This window comes from Callithrix jacchus, chromosome 20 (assembly GCF_049354715.1).
Source record: "Callithrix jacchus isolate 240 chromosome 20, calJac240_pri, whole genome shotgun sequence".
Classification (NCBI taxonomy): Eukaryota; Metazoa; Chordata; class Mammalia; order Primates; family Cebidae; genus Callithrix; species Callithrix jacchus.
In genome coordinates this window covers 31,139,691-31,157,644 of record NC_133521.1, presented here as the reverse complement: position 1 = coordinate 31,157,644, position 17,954 = coordinate 31,139,691, and the positions used below count along the sequence as shown (strand labels likewise).

At 50.7% G+C, this 17,954-nt stretch overlaps 1 protein-coding gene and 2 non-coding genes across 5 annotated transcripts in view; all 3 read right to left on the bottom strand.

Annotated features, from left to right (window-relative positions):
• VAC14 (VAC14 component of PIKFYVE complex) overlaps positions 1-17,954 on the bottom strand; it is a 128,094-nt gene that overhangs the window by 86,295 nt on the left and 23,845 nt on the right. For 2 of the 3 annotated variants that reach the window (XM_078357719.1, XM_035282185.3), the window contains exons 2-10: positions 15,864-16,014; positions 15,347-15,514; positions 14,441-14,503; positions 13,773-13,880; positions 13,121-13,230; positions 12,709-12,815; positions 11,604-11,738; positions 10,534-10,683; positions 3,150-3,213 (exon numbers count right to left, since the gene is read on the bottom strand). In XM_078357719.1, coding sequence (XP_078213845.1) covers positions 3,150-3,213; positions 10,534-10,683; positions 11,604-11,738; positions 12,709-12,815; positions 13,121-13,122 — 458 coding nt within the window. In that variant the 5' untranslated portion in view covers positions 13,123-13,230; positions 13,773-13,880; positions 14,441-14,503; positions 15,347-15,514; positions 15,864-16,014. The remainder of the gene's footprint in view (positions 1-3,149; positions 3,214-10,533; positions 10,684-11,603; positions 11,739-12,708; positions 12,816-13,120; positions 13,231-13,772; positions 13,881-14,440; positions 14,504-15,346; positions 15,515-15,863; positions 16,015-17,954) is intronic. The other variant, XM_035282187.3, reaches the window with a different exon arrangement.
• On the bottom strand, positions 8,321-8,391 carry TRNAG-GCC (transfer RNA glycine (anticodon GCC)). The gene has a single exon. It is a non-coding gene; the product is annotated as a tRNA-Gly (tRNA).
• TRNAG-GCC (transfer RNA glycine (anticodon GCC)) lies at positions 9,131-9,201 on the bottom strand. Its single transcript has one exon. It is a non-coding gene; the product is annotated as a tRNA-Gly (tRNA).

Sequence of the window (17,954 nt, the reverse complement as noted above, 5' to 3'; positions counted from 1 at the left end):
GGTTCAAGCAATTCTCCTGCTTCAGCTTCCTAAGTAGATGGGATTACAGGTAAGTGCCAGCACACCTGGCAATTTTTTTTTTCTTTTTTGCTATGTTCCCCAGGCTGATTTCAAACTCCTGACCTCAGGTAATCCACCTGCCTTGGCCTCCCAAAGTGTGGGATTACAGGTGGGAGGCACTGCACCCAGCTGTGGATGTGCATGTTTTTGGAAGAGGGTCCATAGCTTTCATCAGACTCTCCAAAGGTCAATGGCCACTCAGAGGCACACGACTGCTGGCACCATGGCAGTTTTCTGCCAGGCGGGAATGCCTTTCTGCCGTGGGAGGAGTCTCCATTCCAGCTACCACCATGGGCAGACCTGAACTAAGTAAACTGGTAACCTCATGTGGTGCCCTAGGCAAGCAGTGAACCGGAAGAATCACAGGGTGGGGCTGGCTATCTGGTGACCCTGCAGGATCCCACTGTGTCCAAGCTCAGTCTCACTGTGTCAATACCACCTGTGGGAAAAAGGTGGTGGGCTGGGGCCTGAGCCTCTTGGCTCCGGTTTTACAACTCTGAAGGCACCCACCTCTTGAGCACAGCTGCTGACACAGACTATACAGCTGCCACGCAGGGACCTCTGTCACCAGGAGTCAGGAAGCACTAGATCAACTGTTGTTTTTCAGGTAGAATGGTTTGGATTTTAGGTAGGATTTGGCATTGGCTCCTGGATGACAGGTATAAACCAAAACCCTGGTTCCAGTCTAGCAGTTCCTGGCCTTAGCGTAAGAACTGAGGGATCCTGTAGGCCCGTCCCAGCCACCACAGCACACTCTGTCCAGCGAGACAGCGGACAGCTGTGCCCCCTCTGCATCTTATGGGTTAAGCCCTACCTCTGCGTTCTCCGAGACCTCCCCTGACCTCTCCCTCAATCCCCGCAGGCCAGATTAGAGACAAGTCTACAACAGGCTTTTGGCTGCCAGACGGAGGATGCTGCAGTTCCCACTTGTGACGCTGTCTCCACAGTCTGCAGTACAAAAGTTAAGCCCTCTGCAGGAGGACTGATGTCAGTCCCCGAATGTCTGTCCGACCGCTCCCTGGGTTCCAGGGACCAGTACCTGAGTCTGCCTCCCCGCTTCTCCTGGGATGCTCAGAGTTACCTGGAACAGAGCTCTTGACTGCCCCAACCACACCTGCTCTTCCTTCCAGTCCCAGTGTGTAAATGACACCAAGACAGCCAGGGTCTGGCTCACACTAAACTTCTAGAAGGCAGTCTTTCCCTTGCCTCTCTCCTGCCTACCTCACCCCACCCATCAGCTAGTCCTGTTAATTCTGCCTTCAACATGGAGCTCAAACTCACCCAAATTTCTCCACATGTTGCCCCCTCCCCAGCCTGAGCCCCCATCCCCTCTGATGGGGACAACAGTGGTGGCTTCCTGGTGGGTCTGTGTCCACCCGAGCCCCTCCGAGAGCCACTGTCCACAGAGCAGCCCCTGTTCTTCCCTCCCTTCTCATACCTGCCATGAAGTAATACTACTAACCCCACAGGACTCAGACAAGGCTAAAGGATCCAACACAAAGGTTAAGCACCGCGCTGGGCCCTGGACGCCTCGCTGCGCTCCCTGGCGTTAGCTGTTATTCGCAGCCACTCTTCTCAGCGCCTGGGCTCAGGCACCATGGCCCTCCTTTTCCAGGAACTTCACCCCTCACAGCAATTGCTCCCCTTTCCAGTAACTTCCTGCCTACTTCTCTGCCTCGCCACTAGAGTAACTAAAAGGTCAGGGACACGTTCGGGGCGGACTCTCATCTCGGAGCCTGCAGCGGTGAGTGTGGGCAGGTGCACTGCAATGCATGACAACTAAGTGAAAACGAGAATGGGCAACGTTCACTGATCTGCTCCACCAGCGTGGGGCTGGCTAGGGGCACGTTTTATACTCAGCTGTACCTGTGTGCTTAGAAAACATGCTTGGGGTGCTGAGGGATGAGGAGAAGTTCACAAATGACATCAACGGGGAGGGGTCCTAGGAGTCTGGGGAGGAGAGCCTCTTGGGGCAGAGTCCACATTTTCTCTTCATGAGTAACTGGCTCTCCCGGGGCCCAGGTTCACTGTCCAGCTCAGAGGGGAGAAACCCCTGTATGAGACCCGCCATCCACTCTAGTCCCAGAGGTGCCAATGCCACCCAAAGAAAAAGTGACATGGGGCAAGTCCAGGGAACTCAGGCCAGGGCAGAACCTTGACAGTGCTCTCCCCTGGGAGTCCCATCACCTTGTAGGGGGTCTGGAGGGAGCTGCAAAGAGGAGAATTATTTTGCTGCTTGGCCTGCACTGCCCCCATGTGGAAGACTGCGCCATTGCAGCTGACCTAGGAGCACAGGAGAGGACAGCTCGTGGGGCCTGTGATTTACTCTTAATCTCAGAGATGATTAATGACTGCCCACGCTCCAGGCTGTCCTTGAACAGACTTCCCCTTGTCAGTCTTGTTGGCCCCACATCATCCTGGACAAACAGAAGTGCTGAGTCAAGGCACCTGTGTCTCACCGCAGTCACCACGTATTGGCTGTACTTTTACTTGCATTTACTGACCTTCAATAGCTTAAGTTTTTAAAAAAGTATTTAAAAATAAGCAAGAACAATCCATTTTCTTCTATTCCTTTTTTTTTTTTTTTTTTTTTAAAGACATGATCTAACTCTGTCATCCAGGCTGGAGTGCAGTGGCATGATCTCAGCTCACTTCAACCTCAGCCCACCTCAGGCTCAAGTGATCCTCCCACCTCAGCCTCTCTAAGAAGCTGGGACCATAGGCACGTGCCACCACGCCCAGCTAATGTTTTGTATTTTTAGTAGAAACAGGGTTTCACCACGTGGCCCAGGCTGGTCTTGAATTCCTGAACTCAAGCGATCTGTCTGCCTCAACCTCCTGAAGTGCTGGGTTAGAGGCGTGAGCCACCGCGCCCGGCCCCCAGTGGCTTCTAATTCACCCTATCTATCCATCAGCCTGGATGGGGTGGGCTTGCTCAGTGTCCTTCAGATTCCCTCATCAAGTAACTCCTTTGTGTATGATGGTGTCCCAAAAGAAGCAGCCGTGAGCAGTGTTTGCCTTGGGTCATCGCTGTACTGCCTCCAGGAAAGATGTTTCCACAAACCCTCTGGCTGAAACAAACCACTTACCTGGCAGCAGTGAAGACGCTGATGCCGCAACTGAAGCTGGAGTCACAGGAAACATCTGGACCTCCTGGGAGAGGAAGAGGAACAAGCGGTCACGAAAAGCTGTCAGGTCTCTTGAATAAACCAGACCCCTGTGACAAGCACACACACAACTCTCCAGTGCCCCCAACCTTGATTCAGGCTCTTCCAAAGGACCATGACTCTGGAGCCCTGAGGATCCAATGCCGAGTCATTCTCCAAAGCTCTTGGGATAGACCCCACGCTTGTAAGTTTGAAGGCACAGTGATCTCACAAGGAGGCGACACCAGTGCTGAACACATCCAGCAAATCTCAGAGGGGATCCCTGGCCTGAGGGGAGTGGATGTTTAAAATCAAAGATACCCAGCATCCTTAGCCATCAGGAAAATGCAATCAAAACTACGAGATATTACTGGACACCCATCAGGATGGCTAAAATAAAAGACAGATAATTGCAAGTGTTGGGGAGGATGTGGAGAAACTGGAACCCTTGTACATCGCTGGTGGGAATGTAAAATGATGCAAGCTGCTTTGGAGAACAGTCTGGCCATTCCTCAAAAGGCTAAACATGGAGTCAACACATGACTCAGCAGTTGCATTCCTAGGTATATACCAAGGAGAAAGGAAAACTTATGGCCACATGAAACCTGGTACATCAGTTGTGTTCACATCAGCATTATCTACAACAGCCAAAAAGTAGAAGCAACCCAAATGTCTATCAGTGAATGAATGGATAAATGAGGTGTGGTATAGCCACACAATGGACTATGATTGGCAATAAAAAGGAATGAAGTACTGATGTGTGTATGCCACAACATGAATGAACTTTAAAAGCATTGTGTTAGGTGAAAGAAGCCAATCACAAAAGACTACATATTGTATGATCCCCTTTCTCGAAAGCGTTAAGAACAGGCAAACCTATGGAGAGAGAAAGCAGACTGGATGTTGCCTAGGACTGGAGGAGATGGCGGAGTAGGGTATAATGGCTAAGGGATTCTTTCAAGGGCACTGAAAATATTCTAAAATTGCTTGTAGTGATGGTTACACAACTCTGTGAATCTACAGAAGTCACTGAATTGTACACTTAATGCTGGGTGGATTGTGTGGTATATGAATTCTATCTCAATAAAGGGCTTAAAAAATGACTTTGGAGAAAGGACTGTGACTGCATTGTGCCCAAGACTTCCTCCAAGTGGCCAACTCAATACATGTCATCAGTATCTAACTTACTGTCACACAACCCAGGGTAGAAAAGCATCTTTCTGGCATCAACTATTTATTTTTTCCCCATTAAGGAATAACCTTTAAATTCCAACTTTTTTCTTTTGGCATCTAATCAAATTTCCTAAAGAGCCAAGATGTTCCAGATCTGGAAGGCTGCCAGTAGGATCCCGTTCGCCTTCAGCCTGTTTGGCTCTCACTGCACTGAGAAGGGAGGAAGGGGCTGGCAGTCTGCAGTGTGTGGGGTGGGAAATGCTCTGGGAAAAAATTCCATACTCCTATTTTTTTAGTTGTGAAATAATTTTAGATGTACAGAAATGATGCAAAAAGAGTAGAGAATTCTTTGTATATCCTTCAGGCAGCAGTCCCTAACGCTAATATTGTACACGCCCATAGTTCAATTATCTTTTTTTTTTTTTGAGACAGAGTCTCGGCTCTGTTGCCCAGCCTGGAGTACAGTGGCACAACCTTGGTTCAGTGCAATTTCTACCCCCTGGGCTCAAGAGATTGAGCCCACCTCAGCCTCCAGGGTAGCTGGGACTATAGGCACATACCATCAAGTCTGGATAATTTTTTTTTTTTTTTTTTTTTTTCCAGTAGAGATGGGGTTTTGCCATGCTACCCAGGCTGGTTTCAAACTCCTGGGTTCATCTGATCCGACTATCTCAGCTTCCCAAAGTGCTGGGATTACAGGCATGAGCCACCACACCCGGCCCTATAGTTCAGTGATTAAACCCACAAGTTTCACATCAATTCAATACCACTAACTAAACAGTTACCCTAATTTGAACATCACAAGATTTCCATTCCTGGTCTTTTGTTCCAGGATCTCACACTGCATTTAGCTAAACTGGCTTTTTTTGTCTCCTCCAATCTGTGACAGCCCCTCAATCTGTGTGTCTTTCAAAAACCTGACATTTTTAAAGCCCTGGTCAGTTACTCTGCAGAACTGTCTCCCTGTCTGGGTTGGTCTCATGCTTTTTCATGAGTAGGGAGTTACACATCTTTGGCGTAATGTCACGGAAGTGTCGCGCCTCAGTGCACCCTATCGTGGGCGCGTGTTGTCTGCTGGCCTTGTTATTAGTGACGTTAACCTCATTGCCTGATGAAGACAGTGTCTGCTCAGTTTCTCTCCTGTAAGGCTACTGTTTTTCTGTTTGTAATTAATAAATACCTTGGGGAGGATACTTGAGATTAGACAAATATCCTGTTTTCCCTCAAACATGTCCCCAGTGATGGACTGCAGCACTCAGGCCTACAAACATTATTGTGGAATTGTGGAATTTGCCTTATGGTGATCCCCTCCCTCCCTCCTTTCTTTCCTTCCTTCCTTTTTTTGGACCAGTTTGACTCTGTTGTCCAGGATGGAGTACAATGGTGTGATCTCAGCTCATTGCAACCTCCGTCTCCCAGGTTCAAATGATTCTCATGCCAAAGACTCCCAACTAGTTGAGATTACAGTCAAGTGCCACCACGCCTGGCTATTTTTTTTTCTTTTTTGGACAGAGTGTCACTCTGTCATCAGGCCAGAGTGTAGTGGCAAGATCTCAGCTAGCTGCAACCTCCGCCTCCCGGGTTCAAGCAATTATCTGATTCTCCTGCCTCAGCCTCTTGAGTAGGATTACAGGTGCACACCACCACACCTAGCTAATTTTTGTATTTTTAGTAGAGAGAGGGTTTCACTATGTTGGCCAGGATGGTCTTCACCTGCTGACCTTGTGATCTACCCGCTTTGGCCTCCCAAAGTGCTGGGATTACAGGTGTGAGCCACTGTACCCAGCCAATTTTGTTTTATTAGTAAAGATGGGGTTTCGCCATGTTAGCCAGGCTGGTGTTGAACTCCTGACCTCAAATGATCCACCCACCTCAGCCTCTAAAAGTGCTGGGATTACAGGTGTGAGCCACCAGGCCCAGAGCTGTCCCTTCTTCACCATTAGTTAATTCAATTATTTATGTCATTATGGATTCCTGGATATTGATATTATTCCATGGGTTATAAATCAAAACGATCATTATTTATATCATTATTCAAATGATACCAGAATTGGCCTCTTAAAAGTGTTAAATCATACAAGTAAAATATATCCTCATTCTAAAAATTTTGAAACACAAAACACAACCTCTTTCCTTCCTGAATCTTCAGTCTTACTTTTCTCTACCTGTAGGTCACACTCCCCTGGGTAGGCAAGTACTCCATGCTGGATTGCGCTGTCCTACTTCTTATTTTGTAAACATAAATGGGATCACAGTGTATCTTCTGCAACTTCTGTCTTTCACTCTGTCCTGTGGCTTAGAGTAGTGCTATTCTAGGTGTGGGCCATACACCTCTTCTCCTAGTAAAGGGGGCCTTTATTTCCATGTCTGTACTGCCGCCTGTCCCTGTAGACCCAGGACACAGTTTGGAGGGGACAGGGGCAGCTGTAGCAGGGAGATGGGCCTGCTGAGATGCTCGTCCTCCCAGTGCCAAGGCCCAGGGAGCCTGATGTCTGACTGTGGTACCAGGGCCTGGGGAAAGGTGGGGAGGGAAAGCCGGGCAGGATAGACTGGAAGAGCAGCCAGGACTCCATGCCCCTGGAGGGCATCTTTTAGAAATACCCACATTTATGGATGAAATCATGTGGTGTCAGAAATTAGCTTCAAATTAATTTCGACTGTTTCCTGATTTTCACTCTTACATGCATCCTGTGCTTCCATGCAGGGTAGGGCTGCTGAGGGGAAGGATTGGGCATATTTTATTTAGATGGAGTCTCACTCTGTCACTCAGGCTGGAGTGCAGTCGCGCAATCTGGCTGCAACCTCCGCTTGCCAGTTTCTAGCAACTGGGACTACAGGCATGTGCCACCATGCTGAGCTAATTTTTTGTATTTTTAGTAGAGATGGGATTTCACCATGTTGGCCAGGCTGGTCTTGAACTTCTGACCTCATGATCTGCCCACCTCAGCCTCCCAAAGTGCTGGGATTACAGGCATGAGTCACAGTGCCCACTGTGAGTCACTCATAAACATGTACTAAAACAACAACGAAGCTCCCGTTAGTGTTTGTCATGTACTAAGTGATTTACGTGTAAAAATCTTTTCTAAAACACACATCATACAATAGATTAGGTATCACTACTGTTACCCTACTTAACAAATAAGAAATCTGAGGCAGCTGTCTAAGAAGAAGCTGAGCCAGGACTCACAGGCAGGTTGTTCAGACCCCAGAATCTCTGCTGCCACTCCTGAGACAATCAGGACACGTCCTGAAGGGGCCCAGGCTGGACACATTAAGTGCCATAAGAGCTCAGAACCAGGGAAAGGGCACTGTGCTGTGGATGCCCCCAAGTGGCAGGCCAAGAGGGAGCTGGAGCAAGTGAAGAGGCATAGAAGAGGGGCTGCCCTGACTGGGGGTCCCATGGTCCGAGGATAAGGGGGAAGATCCAGAGGTTGGGGCAGGGGTGCAAATATGCACACACGTAAAGGTTCTTGCCTGGAGGTGTACTATGAGGAACGTGGTACTGTCGGCGGATCGGCACAACTAAACAAGGAAGACCAGGCAGGAGGTCCTGTCTTTAGCCAGGTGGGCCAGGGTGGGAAGAGACGGAGCAGAGAGGGAAGAGTGAACAGGAGAGGCTGTGATGAACCCGTCCCTGACCAGCAAAGCCATCTCTGTCTTGCGGCTGGCAGGGACTTTCTCCTGGGCACTTTGGTAAAAGACTGGTGAGGAGTTAGTTACAAGCTAAGCAGGGCTGAGAGTGGATGTGAAGGCCCCAAATTAGCTGTTACCATCTCTGGGAAGTAGTACAAAGTGAGCTTTTCATCTACTGAAGTGCTGTTTATGAGGCAGTAAAATCTAGAGCCAAGAGGCATGAATTTATCCGAGTTAGGGTAATACTCTCCTAGGCAAGCAGCTGTGTGAAAAATGCTTGGGAAAACCATCTAAAAAGGTAGACAAGCTGCATTAGCCGGGAATCGAACCCGGGCCTCCCACGTGGCAGGCGAGAATTCTACCACTGAACCACCAATGCTTCAGCTGGCAGGGAGGTTTTTAGTTGAGGCCAGAACCCACAGGATGGAGTGGTTCTTCTCCAGCGCGACTGACTTCTTGCCACGTAAGCAGAAAGTTGGGTTCTAATTTAGGGGAATAGACACTGACTTTTTTTTTTTTTTTAATGGAGATCTAACTCATATAACATAAGATTTCACATAATAAAAAATTCACCATTTTCAGGTGTTCAACCAGGTAGTTTTTAGTACATTCACAAACTTGTGCAACCACCCCCTTTATTTAATTCTAGAACAGCTCCATTATCACCCCCACAAGAAACCAGGTATCTCTAAGTAGTCAGTCCCAATTCTTCCTTTTCTGCAAACCCAGGCAACTATTATTCTATTTTCTGACTATGGATTATGAGGCATTGTGAACTTCAAACAGAGCATAAAGTTGTGTAAGCTGTATGGTCCTGTGTGTGTGTGTGTGTGTGTGTGTATGTATAAAACTGGAAAAAAATAGGCCAAAATTTGAATATTCATTGCCTCTTGGGGACAGTCTTATTTCTTTGCATTTTTCTCTACTTTCCAAATTTTCTAAAATGAGAATTAGAAAACAAAAATCAAACACTCATATTTCAGTGTAATCCTGAGTCTTCTAGTTTCTCCCAGTAAGAAAGCTCCTCACTTAGAAGGCCCACACTAGCTTGTCTCTCCAAGTTAACTTATTTCTCCAAGTTTTCTTTTTCCAGGAGCTGCCAAAATGCTGTCAGCTGCTGCATTGGCCGGGAATCGAACCCGGGCCTCCCGCGTGGCAGGCGAGAATTCTACCACTGAACCACCAATGCTCCAGCTGAGTGCTGCTCTGCCTCCAGCTGTTTTGCTGCTCTGGCTCACAGTGGTGATGGCACAGCTGTAACCTGACACCCAAGACAGGCCCAGCATGGACAGCTGCTGGATTTTACCAGCCAAACCCACGGGAGGAGGTGGGGCACGCATGCTTGAGATTCTGCTCAGCTGTTCAAAAGAAAAGTCCATGAATGGCAATGGGAGAATTCTCAGCCGTTCTTTTGGCTCCCGGGGGCAGGACCCAGACTTTACTCTGTTATCCTTAAATATCTGAGTGGGTTGTACCTCAGTTTACTCTCTCGCTATTTCTGCAAAGGAGGACATCACCCCAAAGCTGATCAGTGAACCCTCAGTGAGGACAGAGACCTAACATATATGAAAGCATCAGGGTTCTAGGTAACATCTCGAGTCAAATTCCAGATGCCAGTCAGCATAAATGCGGCTTCTTTTTTTTTGAGACAGTGTCTTTGCTGCGTACGTTGGAGTACAGTGGTGCAATCACAGCTCACTGCAACCTGGGCTCCTGGGCTCCAGTGATCCTCCCTGAGGGGCTGGGACTATAGGCGTGCACCACCACACACGACTAATTTTTGTAATTTTTTTTTGGTAGAGACAGGGTTGCCCAGGCTGGTCTCAAACTCCTGAGTTCATGCAGATCACCTCAGCCTCCCAGCTGGAATTATGCAGCCTGGCCATAAATGTGGTTTATGTTACAGATAAACAAGAAAATTATGTTAGAGGAGTCCGAAAGGAGAGCAGAGCCACTTCACTTTTTAAAGGCACTTACTCGGGCAATAGAATTTTCAAGTACAGAATAAATCGAAGCTAGAGCTTTCTTACCCCTCCCACCCTGAGAATGACCCACAGGGCAAAAGCAGCCAGCCTTCTGGGTGGCTGGATGTCTACGGCCAAGAATCAAGTGCACCCTGAATCCTGGTAATCCTCCCTCCGTGCCGCAAACTTTCCTGCCCAGAAAACAACTATTTCCTGTAGGTGAACCCTGGAAAAAGATGAAGGAAAGGTGTTATGGTCTTTGAGGTAGGAAGGGTTAAGATCGTGGCCACTGGGGACAGCCTGCCTGGGCTCCAATCTGGTTCCAGCCTTCACTAGCTGCAAGTGTGTGGCCATGCTGCTCAGCTTCCCTGTGTCCTGTCTGCAGAAAGGGGAGAAGCACTCTTGCCACTGCGCTAGGTTGTGCTGCTACAATTATGTGAGCGGAATATATAAAGTAGTTCTTGTTGCTTAAGTGAGGTTACTTAAGGCAAGTCCTGTGACTTCTGGCTTCCCAGGCCCCTGAAAGGAGACAAGAGATAGGGGCAGAGTCGACTCACCACTAGCTGTGCCTTCCTGCTTTGGCAGGGCATCGTCAGGATTGGGCTCTGCCGGCCTCTGCCCGGGCCTCAGCTCGTCCGGCTCGTCATCCTCCGGGGTGACCAGCTTCATCAGGCTCTGGTTGCACACGTTGGCCACCTCTTTGATGCCTAGTCCACTGAATTAAGGAGTGTGATCTGATTTGGATGTTTGTCCCTCCAAATCTCTCGCTGACATGTGATTCCCAGTGTTGGAGGTGAGGCCTGGTGGGAGGAGTTTGGGTCACGGGGGTGGAATCCTCTCCAACTGCTTGGTGCCCTCTCCATGGTACTGAGTGAGTTGAGTGAGTTCTCTATTATTATTCACGTGGGAGCCAGTTTTTTCAGAGTGCTACCTCTGTTGCACCCTCTCTTGCCACGTGACCTGCTGGCTTCCCCTTCACCTTCTGCCATAACTAAAAGCTTCCTGAGGCCTCACCGGAAGCTGAGCAGATGATGGCACCATGCTTCCTGTATAGTCTGCAGAACTGGAAGCTGAAGGAATCTCTTTTCTTTATAAATTACCCAGCCTCAGGTATTCCTTTACAGCAACACAAAATGGGTTAATATAGAGCGGCCCCAGCCAGGGGAGGCGTCCTTCAACCTGGTATTCCTGGTCTGGAGCTCAGTCCTCCTGGGTCTACGTTAGGCAGACAGGCTCTCTGAACTGAGTCCCTGCTCTCCTTGCCACACTGTGCTCTGTGAGATGCTCCTATTTCTTTCTTGGCACCCCCTCCTAAACCCTCCCACCAATGGGATTTCCCCAGCCCAAGGTGGGGCAGTGTGAGCTCAGAGGGTTGGAACTCTGAGGCCCGGGAGAACTGTACCAGATCTGCAAGTGACCAGGCAAGGTGTGGGCACAGCCAGCATCAGCCCCATGTCCCTGGCTTTCCTAATCCACGTTTGGCTCCACTGCTTGTTCCTGACCTGCTAGGGAGACTGTGGAAGAGCAACGGATCCTAAGACAGCCCTCAGCTCCCGATGCGGGGTCCCTCAACTTCATAATCCCTTTGGAGTTTCTCTCAATTCTTCTCTCTCAGAGCAAAGGATACTTTTCTTGCGGTCATCATAGGCCAGGCAGGGCAAGACAGCAGTCAGGATCCCAGAGGAGTAGGGCAGCATCACGCGGCCCGCCAACTGGATGAACTCCCGCATCCAGCACATGGCTGTCAACTGGATGAGGTCGTCTGGAAGGGGAATCAGGGGGTTCAGAGGGGCCAGCATACGCAGCTGGAGTGCTCCCTCCCACTGACCATACTCGTGGGATGGGGCTGGAGACCTGTGGAACCCAAGGGCTTGACGTTTTCCAGCCTCACCAATGCTCTACTACCTGTATGTTTTGCCTTCCAAAGGTGCAGATACAGGCTGCGATGGAGCAACAAGCCTGTGCTAGACTGTAAGGGCAGCATATCCCTGCCCCTCTGCACTGGGACCCTGCTCCTCTTCTCATCAAGAAGTGGAATTAACCACCCCTTGAATCTGGGCTGGCCTTGCTTCTTTGGCCAATGGAACGTGGTGTGGCCGCAACAGGCCTTGCTCACTTCTACTCTCTGTCTTGGAACCCCACGGATGCCATATGAGCATGCTCAGGCTAGCCTGCTGGAAGACGAGACACATGGTCCAGCTGTCCCCACAGTCCCAGCAGATAGCCAGATAACTGCCAGACATGAGTGAGGCCATCTTGGGCCATTCACCCCGGCAACCCTACCATTAACAGCAGGTGCATGATTGAGTTCAGCCAAGCCTGGCCCAGGTGAGTGGAACCACCCGGTGACCCACAGACTCATGATAAGTGACTTGTTTTAGGCAACTATGTTTTGTAGTGGTTTGATACTCAACAGAAGTGAACAGATACATTATCCCATGCTCCAAGCATTTCAAGTCTCAGGGCTAAGGACAAGTTCGCCAGCAAGGAAACCCCCAGATCTTACTCCACACAGGCCACACACAGCAGGTGAAAGGCCCTCCATGTCTCTGTGGTGACAGAACCTGGACCTCCCTGTGAGAGACCCAGCATTCCACCTCACCCAGGGCCCGGTGTCACACTAGCTAACGCTCCTTCCAGAACTCTCTCCTGCCCCTCACTGAGGCTGAGATGGTGAAAGGTGCTTCTGCGGAGGGGGCAGTGGCAGCAGTGGCTGGGCCCCCCACACCCACCCGTGGTCTGACAGTGGATCACCAGGATGTTGGCCATCTCAGCAAACTTCACACTGGAGGGGTTCTTCTTAATTTCTTTTAAGAATTCTCCAAGAACAACCTCACACCTATGAATAAGAACAGAAAAGTGGAAACAGCGTGGGTCAGCCAGGGCTGGAAGAGCCTCAACCAGCCCCCATTTCTGTGCTGGGACAGTCACACAGAGGGCGACCTGGGTTTTGGACTTGTCAGGTGATCATTTTCAGAGGCTGGGGGTTGAGGGGCTCTTGGCTCCTTAAAGCGGGAAGCATGAGAGCCAGGAAGAAGAGCGAATTTCCTGCCCTCCTGCAGCTGCCTGTCTGTGGGTGTGAAGCGTGTGGGCACAGCCGGGGGTGGCAGCAGGTGGCAGCTTCCTGCCTCTCACTCCACTCACATCTTACGGATCTCTTTGCCATTGTCGCCCAGGATCTGGAAGAGTCCATCCAGGATCTCCGGCAGGTAATCCAGCAGGTTAATGTCTGGCACCGACTCCAGAACGAGGATCTGACCGGGGGAAGGAAACAGGAGGGGAAGTCACACCCGCCCCAGAACCCTGTCTAACTTCTGGGACTGGGGCGTGGGAAGAGGACCCCGCTGAGACAGCATTTCCCTGCAGTGTGGGCGTCTCATGGTGGAGGCGGATGCCAGGGACAGCCAGCACTTTTTGTTTTATGTGCAGGAGAATGGTCATTTGACTCTAAGGAAATTTGGATGCCCAGGGGAGAAGGAGATGGATGGGGAAGGACAGACAAGGCTAGAAAAAGTGGGACTGCTGGAAGTAGCACTGCTGTCTTTAAAGAGAAATCTGAGTGTTTTATGAGGAAAGAACTGGACCCTTCAGGGGCAACAAGAACTGGGACCCCTTCAGGGCCAACACAGTGGGTTTCGGGGGCAAAGCTGAATAAGGTTTTTGAATTATCAGGTGTCAATGGCTATTCGAGGGAGAACATGGAGGGTGCCTATAGCCAAAGGGCCTGGCAAGGGTGTGCTAGGGAGAAGACTGTCCAAACTGGAGGCTGGAGAAACAGTGTCCGGCCAGGCCTTACCCAGGAGATGATGAACTGCCGAGCATACTGGTTGTTGGAGTAAATCCTCTCTCGCAACAAGGGGATGAAGCCCACCAGGTCAAACTTGTTGCTCTCAGTCACAATGTCCTGTGGATCGGAGGAAAGTGAGCTGCCGAGAGCCAAGACCAGGGCTGCCTGACCTCGCTCAATCACTGGCTCAGGGCTGGCTCCAGCGCTCAGGTGGACACCGCAGAAAATGGCAGAGCCCGAGCTAGGCATGAGAGGCCTCTGGAGTGTTCATCCTGTCCCAGGCCACAGGACAAGCAAAACGGGTAGAATGAAAGCTAGAATCAAAGTCGAGAGAATCAATTGAACGGCAAGACCCTACTCTCTGTGGTCTGGATGTAACGCTGAGGCCCCTGCTGTCAGGGCCAGCTGGTGTGGAAGGTGACAGGCAAGCTGCTTTGCTCTAGGTGGCAGCCACAAACGGGGACATTTAGGGTGACGGCACCGTTCTGTATTTGACAATGGTGATAGAGATCTATATTCTTGTCATAGAACTGCATACCAGGGAGTACATTTTACTGCATGCAAATTTTAAATATATTTCAAATTCAAGAACATTCCCAATGATAGAATTTCTAAGCTGTACAGACAGATGGAAGAAATAGACTGTGGAAATAAAAGTGGGGACAAAGTACAAATACCTTTAAAAGGCGGTCTAGGAGCTCGGATCCACTTTTCACATTGGGGTCCGGGTCGGCTGCCAGCTGTGAGAGGCATAGAGAAGGGAGGTGACACAGAGGCGGGGGTCACGGTTGGATGCAAGACCAGGGATGTCCTGCAGACTAGCAGCCCAGGCCTTGGGACAGCCTGGAACAGCTAGCAGGCCCCACCTTCAGCAAACACATTTGGGAAAGGCTAGGAAAGCAGGGTGAGCGCAATGGAGCCTGCTCAGGAGCCAGATGCGGGGAATTCCCTCTGTTTAGGGACTTCTCCTGGGACCTGCTGTGGTTCCTGTTTCCTGCTGCGACTGGGTCAGGGGGTTGCTTCCCGTCAGCCTTCCCCAGGGGTTTCCAATCTTAAAGCACTGGGTCCTGGCACCACTCCTGGAGGAGGGGACAGAGAGCTGCGAGGCTGATACTCTAGAAATGCCACTTCCATGGCATTGTGTAGGGGCAGTAGCATTGCAGGGCTGCTCTGCACCTGGGAGGGGAACTCCAGGAGGCTGCGAGCAGCACGGAGGAGAGCTTTTTCTAGGGTGCTTGTGAGCTAGATGAAGTGCTGCCCTCCCCACAGGGAAGTATGGTCTGGGGAAGATGGCTTCAGGATCATCCCCTTCTATCAGGGAGGCTAGTGTTCCAGATTATCAGTTTCTTCCCTCAACTGTGTGGTAGACTGATTCTTACACCAAATGCAATAAAAATGAATTAAAAGAGAAACAAAAAAAAGTGTAAACGCAAGTCCATTAAAAAATGATCAGATTCAACAGTGTCCCTTGCAGCCACATGCTTGTTTGCTCTGCTTGCATCTGGGAAAAGGGGTCCAAGGTCTCAGAAGGTCAACTGAAGTGGGTGAACTGAGCACAGCCCAGTGAGGAGGAGGGCAGTTACCTTGCTCAACCCATCAAAGAGCACATTGAAGTGGGGCAGCACAGCGCCCCGGGCCACCTTGACGATGTTGTAGAGGGCCTCGCAGGCATAGTAGCGCAGTCTGCTGTCTGCATCATTGAAGCAGGTCAGCACTGGCTCGATCAGCTCCTTCAGGTAGAGCCCTGAGTCCTGCAAGGGGGGCAGGAAGACGAGAAGACAGCTCAGAATGGGTCAGGGTCCAGACCCTGCAGCCTGCAGTGCCAGCTGACATCCCAGCTCCCTTGGAGGTGTACAGGCCTTTGCATGAGGGCTGGGCTCAAAGACCCTTCCCAAGCCTGCTTCCCAGAAGAGGGCCCATGCCTAGGGGACCAGGCTAGAAGGCGACAAAGCCAGCCTTGCTGCTCTCAGGCGTGGATAGAGTGGTAATAAAATGTAGGCCTGCAACACCCTGTGGGGTCTCGAGAAGAAAGGAATCTGGATGGCTTGGTCAGCATCAAGGCTGGGATGGGTGTGTCTGTCCCTTGGGTGAAAGGCCCACCTTGCCCAGTGCGATGGAGCAGGCGGCCAGGCCGATGAGGCCCCCTTTCCGGCTGTGGGGGTGCTGAGACAGGGCAAACTCCTGGGACAGGGTCTGGATCACATGCTTGATTTGCACGGTATTGTTCTGGGCCACGAACTCCCGGACCAGCCTGGAGAGAGAGGAGAGAGGGGCTGTGGGAATCAGGCAACCTCTGCTGTGGCCTCCAGGGCCTGGGGCTGCAATGAGGAAGGGAGATGACCTGTTTGGAAAGAGGAATTGGGAGTCAGGTGTCTCAGGGCAGGTCTCAGTTCTGCTGCTGGCTGAGCCATGGTTGTTTCCCTACTCTGGGTCTCAGTTTCCCTTTGTGTACAATGCAATAAGGAACAATGGTGCTATCTCACTTCTGGGAACCTGGAAGAATGCAAGTGAATGTGTCACTGGAGACCAAAACAGTGCAATGCATCATCAGTTGATCAACTGTCTTTTTTTTTTTTTTTTTTGAGACGGAGTTTCGCTCTTGTTACCCAGGCTGGAGTGCAATGGCGCGATCTCGGCTCACCGCAACCTCTGCCTCCTGGGAATTCTCCTGCCTCAGCCTCCTGAGTAGCTGGGATTACAGGCACGCGCCACCATACCCAGCTAATTTTTTTTGTATTTTTAGTAGAGACGGGGTTTCACCATGTTGACCAGGATGGTCTCGATCTCTTGACCTCGTGTTCCACCCGCCTCGGCCTCCCAAAGTGCTGGGATTACAGGCTTGAGCCACCACGCCCGGCGATCAACTGTCTTTATTCAACACTTACTCAGCTTTCCGTTTGTGCATCTCAGAAACTCTGCATCTGAGTGACTATTTCCAGGGACGTTGCTGGGACACACAGCTGAATTAGGCCCTGGTATAATGGGGGAGATCCACATGCAAACAAGTAATAGTAGCAAAATGGTGCCAGTGATATCACAGAAGCAAGAAAATGTAATGGGCTAAGTCTCCCCGGGCTGTCCAGGAGGGTTACAGGGATGTGCTAGTTGAGTCCAATTTTTTTTTTTTTTTTTTTTTGAGATATTGTCTCACTCTGTAGCCCAGGCTGGAGTGCAGTGGCCTGATCTTGGCCCACGGCAACCTCTGCCTTCTGGGTCCTGGTGATTCTCCTGCCTCAACCTTCTGTGTAGCTGGGATTACAGGCATGCACCACCATGCTCGGCTAATTTTTGTATTTTTAGTACAGACGGGGTTTCACCATGTTGGCCATGCTGGTCTTGAACTCCTGACCTCATGATCCACCCGCTTCAGCCTTCCAAAGTGCTGGGATTACAGGCGTGAGCCACTGCGCCTGGCCTGTCAGATTTTAAAAACAGTAACAGGCACTTTCCAGGTAAAGAAAGGAAAGCAGGGCATCTTGGGCACAGGGAAGAAGAGCCTGGCCAAGGCAAGACATGATGACATGGCATATCTGGGCCAAGCCGAGTGCTCTGGTGTGTGGAAGGGGTGGCTAGAGACAGGTAAGGAAAAGATGAGCTGGGGGAAGTTTTCCAGCAAGGGATGACATGCTCAGCCCCATGTTCCAACTGGACACCTCTGGTAGTGGCTGGAGAAGCTGGACTGGGGAAGGCGTGGGTTTGACGGGAGACTGATGCTGGGATGTTCAGGAGAACACTGTGGCTATGGGGTACGGAAGTCCTGAAATGTGACTGAGTCAGGGGAAAAGAGCACAGGAAACTGTTTCTAGAATTAAACAGAAGAGCGTTAACAGCTGACTAAGAAGAGGAGAGAGGAGGGTAGGGTAGACGGTGCCCCCAGGGCGTCTCCCTGGGCAGTGACGCTGACAGGGAGAGGTGCAGGTAGGAGGGAGGCTGCCTTCATGGGAGGGAGCGCCTGCTGGTCACCCAGGGAGGATGCATCCCCAGACAGGCCCTGCCCTGAGCGGAGGAGGTGAGGCAGGCCTGGCTCCACCAGCCAGTCTGTCTTCAGAGGCCCATGGCCATGAAAGCCAGGCCTCTGCTCTCCCAAAGCTCATGGCATCTCTGCAGCACCAAGTCTCGCATGGGATATGGTGGCAGGAGCACCCCAGATCACTGATGGAGGAGAGGCAACTGGGGTGGTCAGGGAAGTCT